The sequence below is a fragment of the Pantherophis guttatus genome, chromosome 14, assembly GCF_059756535.1.
Source record: "Pantherophis guttatus breed Tessera chromosome 14, ASM5975653v1, whole genome shotgun sequence".
Classification (NCBI taxonomy): domain Eukaryota; kingdom Metazoa; phylum Chordata; class Lepidosauria; order Squamata; family Colubridae; genus Pantherophis; species Pantherophis guttatus.
In genome coordinates, this window is record NC_142076.1 from 478712 (window position 1) to 502005 (window position 23294).

Genomic DNA, 23294 nt, shown 5'->3' on the forward strand with positions numbered 1-23294 from the left:
AGCTGTGCTTTGATGACAAAAAAGTGGAAGCCAACCAGGCAGCTTTGTGCATACACCTATCAAAAGGCTATCAAAATATCCTTCATAGGTGTCTGTATTTAGAATTTAGCAGCTGCAACCATACAAAGCCTCGCTCCTTTTTTTACATACTCCATAGATATGACATGCATAAAAAGGGGGCAGTTTCAATTATCAGGACCTGCTGATCCAGTTCTACAGAAGAATTATTGAGTCTGTCACTTGTACCTCTATAACTGTCTGGTTTGGCACAGCATCCAAACGGACAGGTACAGATGCCAATGCATAATTAGGACTGCAGAAAAAAACAATGGCAACCAGCCTGCCTTCCATTGAGGACCTGTTTACTGCACGAACCAGAAAGAGGGCTGAGAAAATATCTACAGATCCCTCACATCCTGGACATAACCTGTTTCAAGTCCTCCCCTCAGAACGCCGCTATAGGGCATTCCATGCTAAAAATCATAGACTCAAAGACAGTTTTTTTCCCCATGCCACCATTCTGCTGAACACTTAATTCCCACAGCACTGTTTAGGCCTTAAAATTGACCCATGTAGTAGGCTCTATCATCTCTATCAGCTTTCTCATCTTCTCATCATTCCTACTATCTTCTACTATCCTACTGGAATCTTATGAAGGAATCTTTCCTACTACCTACCTACTATCCTATTGGAATTTTATGATTTATCACTTGTTTGTATCTTATGATTAATAATTGTAACTATGATTTATGATCTATGACCTATCACTTTGTTGTACGTATGTACACTGAGAGCTTCTGTACTGGAGACAAATTCCTTGTGTGTCCAATCACACTTAGACAATAAAGAATTCTATTCTATTCTATAAAGTCATCCTGAGATTTTTTAGCCCTTCCTCAATACCCAGTATCTCCCACACAGCAATAAAACATTCAGTAATTTTTGAATTTAACCTAACCAAGCTATCAAACTCCATTTTTATGTCATTTCTTTTTGAAATCATTCCCACATTCCTGCAATTAATCACGTGATCAAAACTTGGGTGCTTGGCAACTGGCATGTATTTATGACAGTTGCAGTGACCCGGGGTCATGTGATGACCTTCTGACAAGCAAAGTCAATGGGAAGGCCAGATTTACATGATAGCTGTTACTAACTTAACAACTGCAGTGATTCACTTAACAACTGTGGCAGGAAAGGTCATAACATGAGGCAAAATTCACTTAACAAATGTCTTGCTTAGCAACAGAAATTTTGGCCTCAATTGTGGTCATAAATTGGGGACTACCTACACCTCAATTCAGCCCCTTTGTACGTCCAATAAAATCACCAATCTTGTCTGGCTGTCCTCTCTCCTGACTGCTGAGCCAAGAGAACTAAAATATTGCAATGCCGGCACGGAACTTTTAGAATGACAATCTAGGACTGCAGTGCTCCTCATTCCTGGGGAAATTTGTAACTAAAGCAGAAATGTGCCCTTATTTAGTCCAGGGATCGAGGCTGTTCACAAGCCCCAGAGATGGCTTCCATTTCAGTCGCAAAGGAGTAGCTATTTCATTCCGGTGCCCATTCAGACAACCACTGCTTGCAGTGGGTTTGCTGTTCCTCCATCTCTTGGGTCTTCGTTTCAGGTGTGACGTCACAATTTAGGACAGCAGATGGATCTTCCTGCTTTTCTTCCTTCCCTGCCCAGATGCCCTTGTCTTTCAATTCCTGGATCAGCTCATCCAAGTGGTGTGTAAGACGCTGAGGGACCCAACTGCTGTCAAAGGAGGGAACAAAGGGGTCTGGAGCGCTCACTTCAATAAGCTCCTTGTTGGTTGGAATGCACAAATAATACGCATGCAACATCATCCGATATGGAGCATTGTCCTTCTTAAAGCTATAGGTAAAGTCCCCAACAATTGGGTGCCCAATGGCACTGCAGTGGACCCGGAGCTGATGCGTTCTTCCTAAGAAAAAAGACGTACAAGGAAAACAAGTTTCCAAACAGGGAAACTTAGGCTGTTTGTGCAAGATTCTTTCCAATACTCTACTGATGACCTTGTGCGAAAGCATGCATGTTTGTTATAAGTACGGGAAGTTGTCTATATGCCATTAACCAATCTGTGACTTAAGACTGTCTTCTGGAATCATTCTATCATTGTTGGGATGATATAGAGCTCTCTTCGTTACTGTTATTTTGATGCAATGGCTGGATGATACTAGAAGCCACTAGTGGCAAAACAACTTTGTCCCAGCATGGGGCAGTTTGGTGGTATGACAAATACATTCCCAAAAGTAACTCAACAACAAAAACACTTCCTTTAATTTTATTTACATTGCATGTTTCATTAAAATCCAATATATTTTATGGAAGCCACCGTCACGTAATCAAAGCTTTCATCTTGACACTTTGGGACCCCCTGCAGACCCTCCCCATTTTATAATGAAGAGGGTATTTAATTTACTATTATAACTATTTTTAATAAGGAAGCATTAAAACTGAACTTGGGTAAGTACGTTTGGAATTCCCTGGTGTCTCAATTTCTAGAGTCTCAAGCTGTACCCTCGACCCTCTACAGAGCACCTTGGCTAAGGTGCCGCCTCTACAGAGGGTCGGCTTTTGTTTCCTTTACCCAGCTACAGGATGGAGCCTTGGGTCTCTTGTACTCAAGGTTGATGCTAGACCACAGAGCAAAACAAAATGCTGCCTCATGTTAAATTTTTAGAGTTCACTAGTTTGCCAGCTTGCTAGAGTGTCTGGCAGAAATCTTTCCTAGCACTATTTGGAAATGCTAAGGATCTAACTTGCCCCCTTCTGCAGACAAACCCATCACTCCACCTCTGAGCTTTAGCTTCTCTGCGAAACTATAACCAGTTTTTGGAAAATAAACTGAGCTAAGAAATCACAAGTCTCAGTCTGAGACAAAAGTTGCAATCCGTAATTCTTTTCTCCTGAAATGTGCAGATAGGTCTGTACAATCAACACTAGAAAACTGGCCTAACTCTAACTTTTATACTACCATGTCCTGGAAAAAAGCAAGCAAATAAAGATAATTTTACTTATTCAGTTTGTACATGCTGTCATTCTAGTATCTGAACAACAGAGGCTTGATTAATATGTATATAATGACTAATACATATGTCATTAGGACCAGTATTACTTTTACTTATTTATTTGAATTTATTGGTAGCCCGATTCTAGTGGACTCTGGACAATGTACAAAACTAGAAAAAAACATAAATATAAAATCAGAGACCAATGATTAAAATTATCCAACATAAACAAAATCAACAAAAGAATAAAACAACAAGCATCAAGCTCAGGCCTGGGGCCAATGCCATATTTTCAAACTTTCTAAAACCCTAGGAAGGAGGGTGCCATTCTTCTTGGGGGGGGGATGAAGTTCAGAGGGTGTGGCCTGTAAAGAGTGGGCAGGCTTCCTAGGTCACACAAGATGGCCGTGTTTAATGGAGGAGACCTAGAGCACACCCACCCTGCTGGAACATACTGGGCAGGCAAAAACAATTGAAGACAAGCAGTCTCTTAGCTAATCACAGTCCAACTATCTACTAAAGCAGTGTTTCTCAACCTTGATAGCTTTAAGATGTGTGGACTTCAATTCCCAGAATTCTGGCTGGGAAATTCTGGAAGTTGGAGTCCAGAGATCGTACATTTGCTAAGGTTGAGAAACACTACACCAAAGGATCTTGTTTTATTTCATGGATTGTATCTTTTTACCACTTCACATCTGGAAGGACTTTTTAAAATGCATTCAATACTTAATACTCACTTTCCAAAATGACAAGAATTTAGGTAACTCTAAACTGTCCATTATATAAGATAACATTTGTAACATAATAGAATTCTTCACCTATTCATTTGAAATAATTATATGTGGAGCAATTAACATTTAAACTTTAAAAAAAATTAAAAGTTTTTTTTACCACAGATACATGTAATTTCAAAGCTTATTTTCTAAAGATTCGCTGGATAGGGAGGTGAGTGGCATATAACTTAAATAAATAAATGGTTTTAGCATTATTTCTCCATGTACCAACCAAGCCTACAGAACCATAAAGAAACAAGGAAGGGTGTAAACAGTGAAATCTCTTTTGCATGGCAGCAGTGGAATTTTATGCTAATTCTGGGGGAGAGATCTCTGTACCTGTGAGAGGCTGTAAAAGCACTTTTGTTGCTGGCTCTCCACTGTACAACCCATATTCAAGGACTACGAGTTCTGACCGACAAGGTTTCGGGCTTTTGCAACCTGTTAAGAATTAGACATTGTTTTTATTAAGGAGCGATAACAGTAATTCAGCAGTTTTAAAAATTTCAGCATGTAGTCCAGCAAAGTACACACAGGCTGATACAAAGTCAAAATTCTCTTCTAGGAAGAGAAGGAGAGCATTTTTCTAGGATTATGTATTCAACCAACCAACAAATTAAGGCAGTCATGTGTAGTCCTCATAAGGAGACAAAACTAATTATGTTTGTTTTCTTTTCGAAGTTTAGAACATTCTCTGAATATATGAACTATCATTAAGGATTGGTTGAAAACCAAGCTGTCTTAAACCTGGCTCACAAACCAGTGTTTGATGCACAGACACTGTCCTTAAGTTAGGTACAAAGTAGATAAAAGCACAAAGGAGTACAAGGAAAGAAATCATAAAGGCAGATGACTGCTTAAAAGGCAGGAAGCTGCCTGCACCTGAATCAAGCTGCAAAGTCATATGGACTAGACTGTATTTCCTGGAAGAAGTATTTCAGAGTTTCAGAGGGTATCTCTTCCAGGTCTGCCTAGAGCCATGATGGCAAATCTGTGGCACGCGTGCCGGAAGTAGCACGCAGAGCCCTCTCTCCGGGCACGTGAGCAATCACCCATTGCTCACGTGCGCCGGCCAGCTGGTCTTCACACATGCGGGAGCGCCAGGAACTGGAAGAGCAGCCACTCAGTGCGCATGCGTACACCGGGCAGCTGCTCTTGCGGTTTCTGGCCTAGAGAATTGGACTGTGAACTTTCAGCAGCCAAAACAGATACAAAGCAACGAAGCATACAGGGGCCAAATGAAAATAATTAAAAGTAAAGAGAAAAACACTCTATTAGTAGACCTAGCTATCCCAGAGGCAAAACTGTTTGGCTGGAATCCCTGATTCTTTGTCATGCGATAAACCAATCTTTGAAAGCAGAAAAGGGGACTTCACAGTCATAGTAGCCTACCATCGGTCCCTTCAATGCACATCATGTGAGTCAGCCCTTCAGTCGTATTCTTCCCTATAGCAAAGCAGATCGTCCTCTTTGCCTCCTGGATGTGGCCTCTCACCTGTCCAAACAGAAGACACTTCAGAGCAGTGATTTACAATGCCATGTTGGTTGGTTCGTTAGATTTATATCTTGCTTTTCCTCCAAGAATGCAAGGCAACTTACATTACTTGGTCTATTGTGTGGATGTTTGGGTGGTTTAGGGGTGGGGAATTGTGGTGGGTGGGAGTGTGCTTGGGGATTATGTGTGTGGGACCTGGTCTTTGGGTGTTAAGTAAATTATTGTGTATACACATACAATGACAATAAAGTTTATTATTATTATTCTCTCACTTTTCCCTCAACACCACCACGTGCTGTAGGTGGGACTAGGTGGATGGAAGTAGCTCAGAATTCATAGATAGCAATAGCACTTAAGACTTATATACCGCTTTACAGTGCTTTACAGCCCTCTCTAAGCAGTTTACAGAATCGGCATATTGCCCCCAACAATTTGGGTCCTCATTTTACCCACCTCGGAAGGATGGAAGGCTGAGTCAACCTTGAGCCTGGTGAGATTTGAACTGCCAAATTGTAGGCAGTCGGTGGTCAGCAGAAGTAGCCTGTAGTACTGCGCTCTAACCACTGTGCCACTGGGTCTCCCCCTCCAATTCCATCTTTATCATTACCCCACTCTGGTGATATGAAATGTCATTGCTGTTAAGAAACAATACAAGGTAATACAAACATCCTATCTGAGGAATAAGAAATCAATAGGGCAGATTTTCTACAGAACTAGAAAATCTGAATTTTATTCATCCATCCATTTGTTTGATTTATACAGATAATCCTCAACTTAGGACTATACATTCAGTGATTGTTCAGTTACAATGGTGCTGAAATTAGTAACTTATGACCGGTCAATGCACTTATGATGAATTCAGCATCCTGTAATCATTGGCACTTGGCAACTAACCAATGGTTGCAGTGTCCCTGGGTCATGTGATCCCTATTTGCAACCTTCCCAGTTGACTTCTAGCAAGCTGAATCAATGGATGAAGCTCTTGATAACCACAGCAAAAAAGGTTGTAAAATCATGCAGTCACATGATGATTCACTTAACAACCACTGTCAGATCTGTCCCAATCCAATCCCTTAGGAAACAAAAACCCTCGACTCCATTTGGTTAAAGCAAAGGGTTCTTTTACTAAAGGTGTTGGTTACAGTAAAGTCAAACCAGCTCTGAAATATCCCACGCTCACTAAATACAAAAAAGGTGTCAAGGTATGTAGATTTAAGCTGTAAGCTGATGGAAGGTTGTAAGTGGAAGCAACTGAAAGCTGATGCAATTAGAGTGAGGCAGCAGGGTTACTGCCACTTTAAGAAGCCGGGTCAGAGGGCATCTCCCTTCTACTCATGTTCTCTCTCGTCGTGTATCTCATTGCTCTCGTGTCTGTAGCTGTATGACAAGGTATTTACCACGTATAAGTCTGTATATATTTAACTGTACATAAACCACTGTTAATTATCCAAAGGCGCTGTGTGCTGTGTTTTGCTCCTGGGTTTATCTCATAATGCTAGTCACGCTGCCTAAACTCTTGACAAAATGTGTAGGTTTGCCCACAGCCCATCTCTCCCCTCATGACCAGTCCATTTCCAGCCAACCAGAACTCATCCTTCCACCCTCTTCTTCCCCCTTCCAACTTTTGATGGCAGGATGCCTGTGAGGCGCCAAGCTGAACTAGACAGTGCTGACAACCACACTGCTTAGAGATGGAAGTTCTGGTCCCAATTGTGGTTGTATTTCAAGGGCTACCAGTAATCACTCACCTCTCTGTGGGCAGTTTACAATTAAAACATAAACAGTACCCTCCCTCCAAAAAATAAATGAAGCAACCATTCAAAAATATGCTACCATTAAAAACTATACAGTACAGTCACCAGGACAGCACAATCACATCAAGAACAGATACAGCCATTTTTATGGGCTCCACACAACTTTCTCATCCCCAGATCAGATGGCCAAGTCACCTTTCAGGCCCTTCCGGAAGGCCAGGGGCAGCCAGATACCCAAGGGGCAGGAGGATGTTCCATAGGGTGGCTGCAGCATCAGAAAAGGCCCTCTGTCTGGCTCCTATCAGGTGACACTCTCCAGTGGTGGGAACTCACAAGAAGCCTTCTCTGCAGGATCTGATGTCCAGGACCCATAGTAGATGTCGCTAGAGAGTTAATCATCCCTCAAATAACCTCCACCCGCCATGTAGCATTTATAGGTTATCACCAGCACTTTGAATTGCACCCAGGAATAAATTGGTAACCAATACAACTGATGGAGCAGTGGTGTAACATACACAGATCTAAGTGTGCATGTAAGAGTCCATGCTACTGCATTTACACCAACTGAAGTTTCTAAAACTTTTTCAGGGACAGCCTCATGTAGAGTGCATTACAGTAATCCATACAGGTGACCAGGGCATAAGTGACTGAGCATAGTCTCCTCATCCAGGAATGGGTGTAAGTGGCACACAATCCAAAGCTATGCAAAGGCTCTCCTAGCCACAACTGCCACCTTTTTTTCAGGCAGGAGTCATGAGTCCAGAAGGATACCCAGACTGCCCACCAGGTCTGTCTGGGGAACTGCGACCCCACCCAGAACCAAAGATGATAAGTTCCCAGATTCAGATGGCCGAGAACCCAAAGCTACTCAGTGTTGCCAGAATTGAGCCAAAGCCTGCTGTTCCCCATCCAAGCCCCTATGATCTCCAGACTCTGACAGGATCTTGGCAGCATTGCTTACTTCACTAGGGACAGAGAGATATATAGCTGGCTGGGCATTAAAAGCCAAAGTTATGGATGACCTGATCCAATATCCTATAAATGTTAAACAGGAGTCGAGACTTGTAACAAACTCTGCAGCATTCCACAATCAACACTGACTGAAACCAGCCACTGAGGAGGACGGAAGAGAACTAGCTCAATACAGCGCTGCCCTTCCCAATCCCCACAGCAGGTCCAGGAAGATATCATGGTTGATGGCACTGAAGGCCACTGAGAAGAGTAAACAATACATCATAGAATTACCAACTCAGACAAACTAGCTAACAGTAAACAACAGCCTAATCAAGGAATCACCAAGAACACGCGCACAAACTCTGAGAGGGCAAGTGACTAGTATATAAAGACAGCAACTCCCCTCTCTTAAAGCAGAGGCCCATCCTTCATCGTGGAGATTGAATGGCAGATAGTTGTCCTGCATCAAGAATCAGCCAGGGATAAGTGTCTCTTGTGAATGGCCGCACGGTGGGGAAGAAAGGATCAGTGGTGGGACAGGAGTGCTGGCAGAGGGCCAGCTGAATGAAACCTGCAATAAGTCGGCTGCAATGGAGGGCCCGAGGTGAAGTGGGCATGGCAATGTCACCACAATCGTCCCTTTCCGCCACAAAGGAGCAGCCTCCTTTACACAAGGACCTCTCTTGTTATATGACAATTCTTTTCTTATTGCCCCCACACACTACTGCTCAGCGAAGTCTATCCTCTTAATTCAAAATGTAAACATTCAGAAAGATTTTCATTTCCATTTCTACAGTCTAGAAACCACTGCAGTCTGGCTGTCACATAGTGGAAAGAACAGGGGTAGTTTACCAATGCAAGATAGGCCTTGGTGACTGTCTGATTTTTGAAACACTTGTATACACTGCCAGCCGCCTCTCTGTTCAGTGCCACACAAAGTGCCCCACTGGTGGAGAAATCCAGCTGGTGGCAAAACCTAGGGAAAAAAAATACCCAAGATATGTTAATATGCAAACCCAATTAAAATATTTATAGACCCTCACTGTTATGTTGAGACCTAAAAGATGGTCAGTTTCTGGTTTAGAGCATTTGAAGGACTAGACCTCTTGGTGGGATCACTGCTGTTGATTTTTGATAGTGGCACCCTATTGATCCCTTCAGAAGCAAAAAGCAACTTATGAAGATATGATAAAAAATTAAAACACAATCAAAACCAATCAGGAGAAGGCAAAACTAGTAACATCAGAAAAATATAAAGGGGCAACATAGCAACAATAGAAGCATTGTTCTAAAAGAAATTGTACATGATTTGAAAAGCCAGCAGTCCAAATCTCAGCTGAAAAATTGAGTAGCTAAGAGAATGCCCTGCTTGTGCTGAACTCCAAGGATTGCTCAGGAAAGGATACAGGAAAAGCTTCAATGGGCAAGGAAGTAAAAGCAGCATCCCTAGATGGAACAGCATATGAAACGAGCATTCTAGTTGCCCTCTCTTAACAGATGGGGCTCAAGGTGTCCATCATCAAGACCCACCACCCTGTCCCTCACAGAAACCTCCCCACTTACCTGAAGCCATAGTAAGTGTCTGGATCAGCAAGTTCTGGAAAACGGTATTTCAGCTGACTCTGCAGAGTCAGCTTTTCATACCACATCTTACTGTCGATGCGGACATCCCAGTGCTTGTTGACCACAATGAAGTCCTCACTTTGATACAAAATTGACAGGTTGTCAATGCTTACAGGCTCCATAGTGGCAAACCCTTGGCAGAAAAAAAAGGTAGTTCAGAGCTTCCGTAACTGTTACACTTTATTTCTCAGGAGATGTTTGACAAATACAATGAACACCATTAAAGGATTGTAGTGTCCTCTAACCCAGAGATTTTTCTGGCTCTCCAGGAAGTTTTTGGAGATCACTTAGGATTTTCCAATAGAAATGGGAAATCACTCTGCACACATCCCTTGACTCAGTATAAGTAGCAGCAAAGCACAAACCCAAAGTTTTATGAATAGCTACTGAAGTTCAGTGATAGACCACCAACAGTTAAAAACTGTATGATTAAATGGATGCTGAATTTGGATGAATGGCAGTAATAGTTATGCAACAATGGGAATTTTAATGGAAGACCATTACATTTATGCTTAGGAGTTTATTTCATTACTTGTTTATTGCTCCAGTCCAGATCTCTAAAATGATAGTAAGTTTTTATTTTAAAAAACTCTATAAATATAATGATCAGGACAGAATATCTATGGAGATTCTTTGTCACCCAGGATAGTTGTCCCAAGGGTACTTTTTCAAAAAGCAACTGGACTTTGTTTTTTCCTTGTAGACATTTTACTTCTCAACCAAGAAGCTTCTTCAGTTCTGACCGAATGGTGGGGGGAACGGAAGGATTTATATTCCTCGCAGTCATCTGGTTGTTAGCACTCTCTTGAAGAGTTATTGAGGCCACTTGGGGTTTATTTGTGCCCTCAGGATCATCTGAATCAGCATGCAAATGGGTAGAACTCCTGAAAGGACTTTATTGTAAAAGGATATAGATTATGCCTTATCCCCCCCTCTCTGTTGAGAGAAGGATGTTTAATTTTAACACTGATGACCTCTTTGACCCCTCTTTCAAACCAGTGGTCCTCTCTGTCCAGAATGTGGACTTTCACCATCTTGCCAGCTGATAAAGGAAGATGCACAGTTGTCCTGAACACTGATGACTATAATGCCAAGGTGAAGAGTTTTCTGAAGGGCAGTGCTACATATGAGACTCTGAGGAGAGATTCTACCAGAAGTTATGAAAAAAAGGCCATTGATTTCCTGCAACTACCAAAGGACAGTGCCACCGACAAACCACAATATTACCACCTTTACCCTGGGGAAGCCACTCCATGCATATATGGACTTCCCTAAATCCATGAAGAGGGAACTCCACCCATTGTCAGCAGCATCAACTCCATTATCTACCAGGCTGTGAAACATCAAGCTACTCTTCCACCTTATTAGCTCACCACCCATCACATCAACAATTCACAAGACTTTGTCAAGTTTTAGAAGCTAAAACTGGATCTGGATGAGACAATGGTTTCTTACAATATGATTTCATTCTTCACCTGCATTCCAACGGAAGCTGTCACAGTAATGAAGAAACAACTGCTACAAAACAGCACATTAGGTGACAGAATTACACTCAGCCCAAGCTACATATGTGCCATGCTGGACCTCTGCCTGAATACAATGAAGGCTACTACAGACAAAAACACGTCTGCACCATGGGTCCACGTGTTTTCCCCATTGTGGCCAATCTCTATATGAAAGAGGTAGAAACCAAAGCCATGAATTCCTTCACAGGAATTCCACCTCTCACTGATCTAGATATGTGGATGATACTTGGGTCAAGATTAAAACACAGGAAGTGGAAGCCTTCATCAAACACTTCAACTCTGTGGACAGATACATCCAAAGTTTAAATTTCTCCCGACATCGTTTTTATATTTGAATTTTACTTAGAATTGTAGTGTGGGCGTAATTTATTAGTTACAAGTAAATTTTATACTGTCTGACTACTTTTCCTGATTTTATATTCTACTTAGAATGTACCATAATAGTGATTTTCAAGTTTTTTAAAATAAACGGCAAACTAACACATCTCCACACACATTGTGGCTACGAGCAAAGGACCAGGGAATAGACCAGCAAAAAACTAAGTAAGTTTTTACTTTAAAAAGTTATAAATAAATTATGGGACAAGATAAATGTGAAATATTGGCAGATTTGCTATAAAGTTTAGGAGCCTGATACTCCCTAACACAAATCATGCATTAAAACTTAGAAGTGTAAATGATCCACTACCGGTGAAAGTCTGCATGTGTTTATCTGAAAACAAGTCATTCTGAGCACAAGAAGAGCTGAGCTGGAAAGTCGTCTAGGCCAGTCTCCTCCTTGGTGCAGGATTTGCTGCAGCATTTCAGATGCCTGCAGGTGGTTATTTGGCCTCTTATTTGAAGACACCCCAAGATCACTTCCTCTGGCAGCCTATTTGTTCCATGGTTGATAGATCTTATCAGCGGGAAACTCTTCCTCACAGTCCTGAATGTGGCTTGCTTGGTTTGGGTTTATTTCTTACAACATGTATATCCTGTCCCCATTCTCACAAAATCCAGTGGGTTGTGCGAACCCCAAGGGGGCTTCCTAAAGTCGAGGCTTATGGCGGGCGGGGCAGCCTGAGGCCCCCGGGGCTGCCCGCTCTTTTGCACTCCTGGCACAGCCGCCAAGCCCAACTACGGAAAGGAGCAGCGCAGCACCTGCTCACCCTTCAGCAGACCCGCAACACACACACACACACACACACACACACACCGCCACTTTCGAATGGGGGGGGCCCAAATTCAGGGCGAGCCCCGCGCAAGGAAAGGGAGATGGGCGCTACCTCGATTTATATAAATAAAATATAAATATAGACACGGTTCCGTTCCCCACTGAGCCTAGCATAGAGCTCGTCTAACGGGCGCCCCCCCCACACACACTTTTTTTTTTTGTTGTTGAGGAAAAAGTCAGGGTGGAAGAACTCTGCTCATGGGCAGGAGCTCTGCTCTTCCGCCATTCACAAGCCCGCCCAGCCCGCGGTTTGGGGTCAGGGAAGCGGCCTCCCGCCCCTTCCACCGGCAGCTACGCCGCGTGGCTCCCGGGGCCTCCTTCGCCCCTTCCCAGCCTGGGCTACGTCCCGGGACTTCTCGGGCCTTTCCCCGCCGAGGCTCCCCGATCTGGGCTGAGGGGAGCATCCCCTGGTGCTCGGGAATTTCGGGAGGGACTCAGGAGCCGGGGCGGCGCGCCACCCTCCTTGGCCGGATACGCGGCCCCTGGGGACGGTTCAGAGCCGCCCGCGGGGGCAAAGCGGCGAGACCCGCCCGCCAAGAGAGGCGCCGGCCGGCGAGTGAGCGGCCCACCCACCTGCCCTGTCCCGGGTCTCGGCGAAGGCGGCCCGCCAACAACGCCCCCCCGGCCGCACGGACCAATCAGCGCTTCCCCGGGCCGGAGGGGGCGGGGCGGATGGCCTGGAGGCTCCCCCGGAAGTGCAGGTTTTCTCGGGCCCGTCTGGCCCTCCGGCCGGAAGAAGGCTGTCCCGGCTGGCGGCGCTCTTTCCCGCCGTCGAGCGGAGCGGGAGGAGCGATGGAGGACGACGGGCGGGAGCTGTACGGCATCGAAGACGAGTTCGAGGCGCAGTTCGCCGACGAGCTGGAGGTCCTGGCGGAGCTGGAAGGTGGGGAGGGCGCGGTACGCCGACGCAGCCTCTTCTGGGGCAAAATGAGGGGCGCCCCCCCCCTCACAAGGAGGGAGACCGGCGGGGGGGGGGAGGGGACCGGCCGCTCTCGGGCTGCAGCTTCCCCGGCAGGAAAAGGGCTGCTTGACCTGCTGGGCCTTCGGTGGGCGGCGAAGGAAGCGCCCTCCGCCCGGAGGCCTCGGGGAAGGCTCCCGAAAGACCTTCCGCTGCAAGGCCTGGGGGCCCCGGCTGAGGTTCTCTTCCTCCCGCGAAGGAGAGCCGCTCTCGTGGGGGGGAAGGCCTGGAAGGCAGCCGGGGAGACCGAGGGAGCCCCGGAGCCTCCCTGGGGGAATCCCTGCTGCTCGGAGTCGCTGAGTGGGAATCCTCCCCCTTGGGCCCTCTGGCGCCTCTCCGTGCAGGGCTCCTAAGGGCAAACGCCGCGTCTCCCGCGTGCCGGAGGTTGGATGCGGCCCACGCAACGATCCCGTTTGCCTAAAGGGCAGCACGGTCGAGGGCTATGAGATGCTTTGCTCAGCCCAGCTGGAAGGTCTCCTTTGGGTCTGCGAACCGTTTGACTGCTCTCCTGTTGTCCCTTGCAGGTCCAGCCCTACCAGTGGGACGCACTAAGGTCTCCAAATTCCACAGCCAAAAGCGGACATTTGAAGAGGCGCTCTCTGCTGGGGATCTGCTCAAGGACCTGGAAGAAGATGGGCCAGACCGGGTTCCCCCCAAGAAGATGCCGAGTGATGGTAACCCAAAATGCGAGGGACCCAAACAGCCCCCAACAATCACAGAAATGGTAGAAGGTGGTCTGATCCGGAAGGTTGGCGCAGTTCACTGTGAGTTTTAAAGTCCATTGTACAGTAAAAAGGGTTTTTTATCTGCTGATTTACAAAAGGATGGCTGTTGCATTTGGAGTTTTATTAAGGAACTAAGGCAATTTGACTTTATAGGGGCTGTAGCTATGACACGGGGTGCTTGTGCTCTTTTGCCTTGGGGCAAAACGGGAGATGGCATCTTTCAGCAATAGTGCCTCGCCAGACACTTCTTTGGGCTATCTATCTATCTATCTATCTTTCTATCATCTATCTATCCTTATATAATCTCTCTCTATTCCTTTATCTATCTCTCTATCATCTCTATCTATCTATCTATCTATTTATTTATTTATTAAATTTATATACCGCCCTATTCCTAAGGGACTCAGGGCGGTGAACAGCCAACGATAAAAATACATTTAATATAAACGTTAATAAAAAACCAATTAAAAATATACTAAACACTCTGGTCCTAGATAATTCAAGACATCCCAGTTTAAAATAAAATCAAAAAGCAATATAAAGGGAAAGTTAGGCCAGGCCAGCCTGCTGAAACAGGAATGTTTTGAGGGCACGGCAGAAAGTGCGCAGATCCAGAATCTTCTGTATCTCCGGGGGGAGCTCGTTCCAGATAGTAGGTGCCCTCACAGAAAAGGCTCTCCCCCTGGGGGCCGCCAGTCGACATTGTTTGGCTGACGGCACCCTGAGGAGTCCCTCTCTATGGGAGCGTACTGGGCAGTGAGAGGCTATTGGTGGCAGAAGGCGGTCTCATAAGTACCCCGGTCCTAAGCCATGGAGCGCTCTAAAGGTGGTAACTAAGACCTTGAAGCGCACCCGGAAGACCACAGGGAGCCAGTGCAGCTCGCGCAGGAGAGGTGTTACATGGGAGCGCCTCGTCACCCCCATAATCCCCCGCGCGGCCGCGTTCTGGACCAGCTGGAGCCTCTGGGTGCACCCCAGGGGGAGCCCCATGTAGAGAGCGTTGCAGTAGTCCAGGCGGGAAGTGACGAGGGCATGAGTGACCGTATTTAACGAGTCCCGATCCAGAAAGGGACGCAACTGGCAAATCAGGTGAACCTGATAAAAAGACCTCCCAGCCACAGCCGTCAAGTGTTCTTCTAAAGACAGCCGTGAGTCCAAGAGGACGCCTAAGTTGCGAGCCCTCTCCGTGGGGGCCAATGATTCGCCCCCAATAGTCAGTGATGGCACCAACTGACTATATCGGGACGTCGGAAACCACAGCCACTCGGTCTTGGATGGGTTGAGCCTGAGTCTGTTCCTCCCCATCCAGATCCGTACAGCCTCCAGGCACTGGGACATCACTTTAAGGGCATCATTGGGGTGGTCCGGGGTGGAGATGTATAGCTGAGTATCATCAGCATACTGATGATACTTCACCCCAAAACCACGGATGATCTCACCCAGCGGCTTCACATAAATGTTGAACAGAAGGGGTGAGAGAACCGACCCCTGTGGCACCCCACATACAAGTGGCCTCGGGGTCGACCTCTGCCCCCCTGTCAACACAGACTGCGACCAATCAGAGAGAAAGGAGGAGAACCACCGCAACACGGTGCCCCCCATCCCCAACTCTTCCAACCGGTGCAGCATGATACCATGGTCGATGGTATCAAAAGCTGCTGAGAGGTCTAATAGGACCAGGATAGAGGAGCAACCCCTGTCCCGGGCCCTCCAGAGATCATCTACCAATGCGACCAATGCCGTTTCCGTGCTGTATCCAGGCCTGAAGCCCGACTGGAACGGATCTAGATAAGCCGATTCATCCAAGTACTGACGAAGCTGTCGCGCTACCACACTCTCAACAACCTTCGCAATGAAGCGAAGGTTGGAGACTGGACGGTAATTAGCCAACACTGCTGGGTCCAGGGAAGGCTTCTTGAGGAGAGGCCTCACCACCGCCTCCTTCAAGGCGGCAGGAAAGACACCCTCTCTCAAGGAAGCATTTATAATCCCCTGGAGCCAGCCTTGTGTAACCTCCCGAGAGGCCAGCACCAGCCAGGAGGGACACAGGTCCAATAAACATGTGGCCGCGCTCAGTCTGCCCAGTATCTTGTCCACGTTTTCCGGAGTCACAGAATCAAACTCTTCCCAGGTAATATTCTCAAGACTTGCCTCCATCCTCCCTCCCGAACCTACCCAGTCAGAGTCCAAATTTTCCCGAATCTGAGCGATTTTGTCATACAGATATTGTACAAAGTCCTTGGCTCTACCCTCCAAGGGGTCCTTCTGCGCTTCCTGGTGGAGCAGGGAGCGGGTCACCCTAAACAGGGCGGCCGGGCGATTATCTGATGACGCAATAAGAGCGGAAAAATAGTTACACTTTGCCGCTTTTATTGCCACCAGGTAGGTCTTAATATGAGACCTTACCAGTGTTCGGTCAGATTCAGAACGGCTGGCCCTCCAACTGCTCTCCAGGCGTCTTTTCCGGCTTTAAAGAGGAGGTTGGCATGCTGCAAAGCAAAGCAAACTTTTCAGCCTCACAATTCGTGCCGGAAAATTTTATCCCTCAAGGACTTTGACTTTGAGTACTTCAGTCCCCCAAGCATTTCTAACATTCTGAAAATAAAGGGTCTTTCCAATTTTAGGGAAGCTGCCAGTAAAGAAGAGAGACAGGGTACTCTCAAAAGGGAGATCCAGGAATCTGGTACAGCTACTGAAAAGGTCACAGCCAAAGTCTCAGTAAAATGACCTTGGGAATTGTTGGAATTTACCTTTGGAAGAAAATGGGGACTCAGTGAGGGAGTAGCATTTGATTGATAGCAAACCCCACCTCCCTCTCATTCCCACTTCCCTCCCTCTCCGTCTCTTACTGTCCTATCGCTGTATCCTCGTTTTCTTTTTCATTGTTTATTCTATTCCATTAGAATTTGCTATTGTTATATTTACACTTTTTATTTCTCCGTTTTGTTGTGAGTCACCTAGAGTGAACACAGTGAAATGGGTAGCAAACAAATAAAAAATAAAGGTTCTCAGAAGAGGTTCAGATTCTGTGGCAGGAGATAGAAATCTAAACCAGGGATGGGTAGCTTTTCTTGGTTGGGGACTGCAGGGGCATGGCCAGTGGGGTGATGATTGTCCAAACATGGACAAGGCCAAAATATTCGAATCCTTAAGCCTTGCAGAGATTTTATCCCTGGAAAGTGACAAAATGTGGAAAATCTATTTGACTTATGAACAAAAAGTTCTCAACTGGCTGAATGGAATTATATGGGTTGAAGTCCCACCCTGCTGGAGAGTACCAGGTTGAGGAAGACCCCTTTACAAATAAAACAGCTGTTCCTTCTCTGCTCCCTGGCATTCTGACAGCACCGAAACCAAAGCGACGGCGACTTGAAGCTGTGAAAAGGCTGGACTTTGGGCAGCTCAACAGAATTGTCTCTGAAGACTCACCGCAGGATAGTTCAGCACCAACTCTTTCTTCAAATGACCTGTCTGAATACCTGGATGAAAGGTTAGTTCATCAAGACTAACAAAACACAGGGATTTGAATGATACCAGATCTGCCCTCGTAGGAAGTGTGAGGAGCTTCCCCAGTTTTCCATCATTCCAGTTGGACATTTGTAAGTTCCAAAGGCATCCCAGACAATAACAATAGTGTAATTGATGCCTTTTTCCATCAAAATATTTTTTTGACATAGGACATTGATAGGATTTGAGCTATTGATAGGCTACTACACTGAACTACTGTTGACTATTAGATGGCAGGGGACAGGTACAGAAAGCCATAATGACTGTCATCTAGTAGTTGTCCGCCATTTTGCAATCCAGGTTTGGTAGTCCAAAACTGAGGGAGGTTAGTGGGCAGCAGGAGAAGGGTCTGGGAGCACATTACTTAAGGAAGAGGAGTTATAAATAAGGTTGTGAAATATGGTTCCCTTTGGCACAGGGCATGTCTTTTCCAGATAGTTGAAACTACATTGCTTCTCATCACAAACCAGATGAGTTACAGTCTGGGAGCCACTAGTTTGAGGAAGCCTGACTTTTCCCTCAGCTGCCTTTTCAAAGCTTTGCTAAGAGCTGTTCTTTCCCTACTATATAATTGGGTAGGAATCCAAGACCTGATGTCGCAGATCAGGAGGAAATAAGTGACATAGTCCTGCTGCATGCCACGCCTCCAGGAAAGGAGGAATCTGGAAAGATCCTCAAACGTCCACCCATCCTGCAAGACTACATCAATGTGACCTCTACTAATGGCACACGAGTCTTCATGGTTGTGAAGGAGGATGGCATGGCAATGGAGGTACCAATTGAAGAAGGGCTTGAGTTTTTGTGCAAACTCACTGTGGTCTTCTTCCGCTTGCCAGGAATGTGGAGGGACAGGTGGGGGGTGGGTCACATCCTGCTAGGCTTGTTATACTCATTGGAATGCTTTTCCTGGTTTTTCAGTTTGCCAGCTCTGTTAGTTCGAAGAGACAGAGACCACTTCACCTTCTGGGTGTCCCATTTGCCTACCTAAAAGAACAAGTAATGGAAGAGGTACATTTCTTCTCTACTGCCCTCCCCTTCCCCCAAAGCAAAATCCTGCCTATGTTTCATCCCCCCCCCTGCCTGGTTCATCTGGCTTTTGCATCAGCTTTTGGGAAAGATGCAGCAGTTTGTATTGTTTGCACATGAAAATGCCAGATCCAGCTTAATGTCAACTGTCCCACTCAGTCATCTAGTAAAGACAGACTCCTGGCCCATTGTTTCACCAAGAGTATACTTTAGTAAAGCTTAAGTGGTTACAGAAGTAACGAAGCTGGATCTGGTGTTTTCACACGCAAGCAATACAATTAACTTCTTTTTACCCTGTCATCCCCCGTTATCAAGTAATATCCAATTGGGTGCTTGGATATTGCTTGGGTAACAAACCTTCAGTTTGTGGTCTTTCCAGTTCTGCATACTAATGGTGACCGTGGGCTGGCTGGTGCTTCTTGCTCTTTGGGCCGACACAGCTTGGTTTCCATCCATCCCCTAATTCCTCCCTGCATTCCAATCCTCTCCTCCCCCCCCCCCACTCCCCCTGCTAATGTCAGGCTGTCAGCTGTCAATGCTTGGCTAGCAGAATGGCAGCTATGACAGTAACTTTTTTTTTAATTAGTGTATAAATTCAAATCCGTTTAATTATAATAATTAACCTGAGATTAGCGTATCTATTTTAAGATTTATTTGCAGGTTTTGTAATTCATTCTAATCTAGGTATTCTGAGCAATATACTGTATACAGTCAAATAAAGAGATAAGAAATGAAATTAAGATTAATCAGTAACTCCAAAACTTTGAAATCTTGGTAGCCAGCTTGAGTTAAAAGCAGGAGGGATGGGGTTTGGTGGGGGCTGGGCGTGAGGAAGCAGCAGCAATGGAAGCTGAGGATGTACAACGCTCAGAGCACAGATGACACAGGCCTGTTTCATTCATAGCCTGTAAGGGAAAGGTGTCAGTGTTCTGACTTAGGCTTCCTGAGTCAGTAAAACAGACGAGTCGTCCCAAAAACCTCTTTTATTGCAACAGCTGTGAATTCTGTTAATTCACAGATGAGTCCCAAATAGTTGTAACGAGTCCTTCAGGATAAGGCTGATAATCACTCACCTTTATCTGTCTTGACATGCTGCCAGAGACCTAATTGGCAAAGCCACACGGAATCCAGAATCAAACAGAGCGTCAGACTTTAAACTGAACAGAATTAACAACATTGCTTCCTGCAAAGACCCAAGTGCCTTTGCTCCTCTTTTAAGTCTTATGGGAGGGGCCAGTCATCTCCAAGCCCTTCTCTTGAGTTGTCCCTTTTGTTTTAACTGTTCTTGCCTTCTGGCAGCTCTGCGCATGCGCGCACTGGGAACAGGCTCCCCCTGTTCCTCTGCCTTGCTGAGGTCTGGCTCTGGAGGCAGCATGTACCTCCCAGATGGCCCTTTCTCTGCCCCTGACGCAGAGCCCTCATCCGAGCCTTTCCCAGACTCCAGGACTGGCCCATGTTCCTGGGCTCCAGGACTGGCTGCAGGCTGAGCAGATGTGGCTGGCGGGGCTTTGGTGGACCAGCAACCAGTGAGGGAGGGGGGGATGGGCTGCCTGTGCAGGTGACCCCATGGCCGCCATCAAAGCAGGGCCGAGAAACCCTCTTGGCTCGCTCTGCTGGGCACACGTGCCCCCTGGATTGTGTGCGTCACCACCTCCCCCTGCGGCAGCTCGAGAGCACCCCCTGCAGTGTGGGTGCCACACCATCTGCGGTTAGGCCCTTCGCCTGACCTCCGCCATGCCCGTCCATCCAGGCACTGCTGGGTGGGATCTGCACCCAGAGTCGGAAGGTTAACTTTTCAGCATCCCGCGATCCAAACCCAACTGGCTTCTCCGTGTCCCAAGGACACCCCCCCCCCCCTGCGCTCAGCAGCCACTTCTACCAGCTTCAGCTTCTTGTGCCTCACTCAAGCCATCTATTGCAAGCCAAGGAGGACCACAGTCGTGTCCTGTCTCAAAGTCCCCTCTTGACTCTGGACATGTTTTGCAGTTGTGACCCTGAGCCAATGCTGAGAAGGAGCAGAACGGCGGCTGGCTGCCCTGCCCACTGCTACTCTGGCATTGGCTCGGCCGGGGGCACAGTGGCAGACATGGCGGAGGCCAGGTGACGGGCCCAACTGCAGGTGGCACAGCACCCCCGCCTAACCCCCACTGCCGAGCCGTGCTCTCCGGCCACTGCAGGGGAAGGTGGCGACGCCCACAGTCCAGGGGACACATGCAGCTGGCAGAGTGAGCCAAGAGGGATTCTCAGCCCTGCTTTGATGGCGGCCATGGGGGTCACCTGCGCAGGCAACCCATTCCCCCCACCCTCACCAGCTGCTGGTCCGCCAAAGACCTGCCAGCCCCACCTGTTTGGCCGGCGGCTCCCAGCGGGGAGGAGCCCAGACAGGGCGGCAGAGGCCGCGCACTCAGAGGCGAAAATGGCGGGACCAAGGCACTGCTACCTCCACCCGCACATACCCCCCGTGCCCCGTTTTGGGTTCCTGCACCAAACTTTGCCGGCACAAACGGTCTGCCGCTGCCACTCCTCCTCCTCCTCCTGCCAGCCTCAAGCTCCAGGCAGCATCCAGCATGGACATTCGCGCCGGCGAATCCTTGCAGTGGTCCTGAGCTTGATATTCTCCATGTTCAGGAATTTTGGAGGCTTGAGCATAGGACTAACTAATCATTGCTACCACTATCACAAGATAGTTCTCAGCACAGAATCAGACTCAGAGCTGAAAGCTACAGGGCTAAGCCATTGCCCAGACTTCTTACTTAAGTTTCTGTTTCTAAACAGCCCCAATGGCTGACCTGTTACCATGTCTATCTAAAGTCCCCATTGGCGGATTTAGTTGCTATGCCTATTCATTGGCTGATCTATTCCAGTCTATGGATATGCATACTCTGACACAAAACATTTCTCATTTTAAAGTTCCTTTTTATATATGTCAGTTCTTAGTTCTTTTTCCCTCTCAATAAAAATAGAAGAAAGTTTTATTTTAAAAAATTCAACGTGCAGCCCAAGAGGACTTCGTGTGGTCCCCATTTCTACTTCACTGAGGTTAAGAAACACTGCAGATATTTTCAAACTTTTTCAGATTGTGGAACCTTTTGATTTTAAGCAAATATCCTATAACCAGTGTTAAAAAACTGGTAATAAGATGTTCCCCATCAGGTGACCATTAATCCTATTGCCAAGTAGAGGATTCTACTTGGTATGTTAATGTTCTTGGCTCTCCACCCAAGAATGATGAGAAATTCTCTTTTTTAATAAGACTTACTAAGGATAAAAATGTAATTTAATTGGCTTTTGTTTAGCCAAGTTGCTTACCCAAAATTACATATAATTGAAAATTGTATCAGATGATGAATCTGCAGAATTTACTTATTGACAATAAATGTGATTGTTGCAGTCTATTTATGCAAATTTATATGTAAAAGTTATTTGAATTTTGTAAAATTGATTCCCCAATTACTATCCCAGAAAATTTCTCCAGTATAAGTATAAAGTAAAGCTATTGTATTTGCAAAATTAATATTTCAAATCTACAAAAGTTACAATTTGTATTTCCCAATTATTTTGGAGATCAGTATTTTACTAAACAAATGTATATTCAATTATTGTGACATGATTGCTTTTCCTTAGAAAAAATAGCTGCAGATGCCCTGGTGCATCCATTTGACCCTTAAATCTGATTTTTCTATTACATCTGAACTGGGGGCACTTGGAACAAGCCTGGAGCCACAATTCAAATTGTCTTTATTAACTAATACCTTGCAATCAGATTTTACACCAAAGATATATGGCTTCATACAAGAAGTTTCCAAATGTGGTGGCCAAAGGAACACACAGAGCTTTTGCTGCATACAAATTCAGCCATAGGAAACTATTATTCCTATATTATCTAGATGAGATCCCTGTTGGATAACCAATTCTATTCTATGATGAAGACGTGGCATTTTGATCATGGAGGATAAGTCTCTCAATTTCTTATTTTGTAAGTGATTTGAGTTTTCACTTTTCACATGTAGTTTTTTATCCTCTGTATTTCAGCGCCAGAAGCAGATCCTTGAGTCTTCAGAGCAGCTGATGGAAGTTTTGAGCAGGTAAGCTTCATAGCCATTCTTCTGGTGGTCCAGGGAATCCCTTTGCCAAGTGAGATCCTTGGTCTGTATCGCAGACACTCTGCTTTCATGACCTGATGCCTTCCAGCTATTTTGGGCTCTCAACTCCTGTCACTTCTAGAGAACACCACAATATAGTGAAAGTTATTGAGTATTTAAGTGGTGCTTTTAGTTTCACAGGTTAGTGTCTTTGATAGTAGCTTTCCTCTTTTTTACTTTTTTAAATATGTAAATTAATTCTAAGCTTGAGAAGGAAAGTTACTTTTTCAGTAACTTCAGACACTTTTACTGAACTACCAAACTCATGCTTGACTTTTCAGGCTGTTAGTTACCCTAGGGATACCTAACTTGGGAGTGACTTTTTGAATTCACACAATATGTTCCATGATGCTTCAAATAAGTGTTATATTAAATATTATATTAAAACCTGAACAGCTTCAACTGGGGTGATCTCAAGGAAAGGGTAGATGATTAGGATAAGAGACTCAAGAGGAAATCCCAGAGCTCTGGCTAGACCAAAAGGATGACAAGCATTCCAGGAAGTCATCAGTACTTTCACCAGGCAGTCTATGGGGTAAACAAATCCTGCTTTAAATTT

The 23294-nt window shown here is 45.8% G+C and overlaps 2 protein-coding genes across 9 annotated transcripts in view; one reads left to right on the plus strand and one right to left on the minus strand.

The window, feature by feature from the left end:
• Positions 1 to 986: 986 nt before the first annotated feature.
• Positions 987 to 13056, minus strand: RPUSD1 (RNA pseudouridine synthase domain containing 1). 2 transcript variants are annotated; one of them, XM_034420691.3, is made up of 6 exons: positions 12951 to 13056; positions 9579 to 9771; positions 8868 to 8991; positions 5205 to 5307; positions 4152 to 4253; positions 987 to 1952 (listed from the first exon to the last, which is right to left on the minus strand). In XM_034420691.3, exons 2-6 carry the CDS (start codon positions 9758 to 9760, stop codon positions 1555 to 1557), a joined length of 909 nt encoding a protein of 302 aa, XP_034276582.2. In that variant the 5' UTR covers positions 9761 to 9771; positions 12951 to 13056; the 3' UTR covers positions 987 to 1554. The 2 variants fall into 2 exon arrangements, with proteins under 2 accessions (XP_034276582.2, XP_034276581.2); XM_034420690.3 differs by having other exon boundaries at positions 11853 to 12962.
• The window catches only part of CHTF18 (chromosome transmission fidelity factor 18), a 39556-nt gene continuing 28621 nt past the window's right edge, over positions 12360 to 23294 (plus strand). For all 7 annotated transcript variants that reach the window (XR_015729887.1, XR_015729889.1, XR_015729888.1 and 4 more), the window contains exons 1-6: positions 12360 to 13260; positions 13860 to 14099; positions 17406 to 17550; positions 18147 to 18339; positions 18486 to 18575; positions 22626 to 22678. Coding sequence is in view for 4 of the 7 variants with exons in the window: in XM_034420686.3 (XP_034276577.2) it covers positions 12576 to 13260; positions 13860 to 14099; positions 17406 to 17550; positions 18147 to 18339; positions 18486 to 18575; positions 22626 to 22678 (1406 nt within the window). In the remaining 3 variants the exon portion in view is untranslated. The remainder of the gene's footprint in view (positions 13261 to 13859; positions 14100 to 17405; positions 17551 to 18146; positions 18340 to 18485; positions 18576 to 22625; positions 22679 to 23294) is intronic.

What these genes read in the sequence shown, in the direction of transcription:
- RPUSD1 (XM_034420690.3), bottom strand. An exon ending in CCAAGGCCTATCTTGCATTG is followed by an intron (nt 5,308 to 8,867) that starts GTAAACTACCCC and finishes CTGTTTGGACAG; the next exon opens with GTGAGAGGCCACATCCAGGA. An exon ending in GTGCATTGAAGGGACCGATG is followed by an intron (nt 4,254 to 5,204) that starts GTAGGCTACTAT and finishes AATTCTTAACAG; the next exon opens with GTTGCAAAAGCCCGAAACCT.